The 586-nt window shown below is 50.9% G+C and overlaps 1 protein-coding gene across 1 annotated transcript; it reads left to right on the top strand.

Moving 5' to 3' along the window:
* Nucleotides 1–58: 58 nt before the first annotated feature.
* DQ04_25091000 (hypothetical protein) lies at nucleotides 59–586 on the top strand (the record flags this gene model as incomplete). The annotated part of the gene is made up of 1 exon (XM_009318262.1): nucleotides 59–586. A coding segment is annotated over one exon (528 nt), but the record flags the coding sequence as incomplete, so codon positions are not given.

Genomic DNA, 586 nt, shown 5'->3' with positions numbered 1-586 from the left:
CTGCTGTGCTCCTCCTCTCCCCCGCAGACACAGGTGGTCCCAGGCTACATTGACGCTGATGCTGCGCCACGTGCTGTGCGTGTTGGCTATCGCGCTGTGCTGCAGCACGTCCTTGTGCGTGGCAACAAGTAGTGCACCTCAGAGTCCATTTAAATTGCAACTTGAGAATAACGACGCGACGATAACGCTGACGCGGACGGTTGATGCGACCAAATGCTCAACATCGTCCACCCCGGCTACTGGCGAAGCAAAGGATGTTACCATTTCCAGTAAGGTTACTTTGAAGAAGACGGCTGAATCACAAGAGACGAAGGAATTTACGAATGCACCGACTGAAAAAGTCACTGTTCTCGTTGGGTCCAGCGTAACACTGACTACTTCACTCGTTTTTGAGTGTACGAAGAAAGGTGGAGATGGTTCCGACATCTCTGAGAAGAACTGCCTAGAGGACACAGCTACGACGACTACAAACTACATCACCTATGATGTCAGTGTGGAGTCCACTACTACTGGTGAGGCCACTGTAAATATTCTGGAGACAGAAAAGCGTGAAGTGAAGGTCCGAGCTGGGTACGATGTGAAGATC

The sequence above is a fragment of the Trypanosoma grayi genome, assembly GCF_000691245.1.
Source record: "Trypanosoma grayi strain ANR4 Tgr_2509_V1, whole genome shotgun sequence".
NCBI classification, from domain to species: Eukaryota; Euglenozoa; class Kinetoplastea; order Trypanosomatida; family Trypanosomatidae; genus Trypanosoma; species Trypanosoma grayi.
The sequence above is the reverse complement of the archived record's forward strand: the minus strand, read 5'-3'. Positions and strand labels throughout refer to the sequence as shown.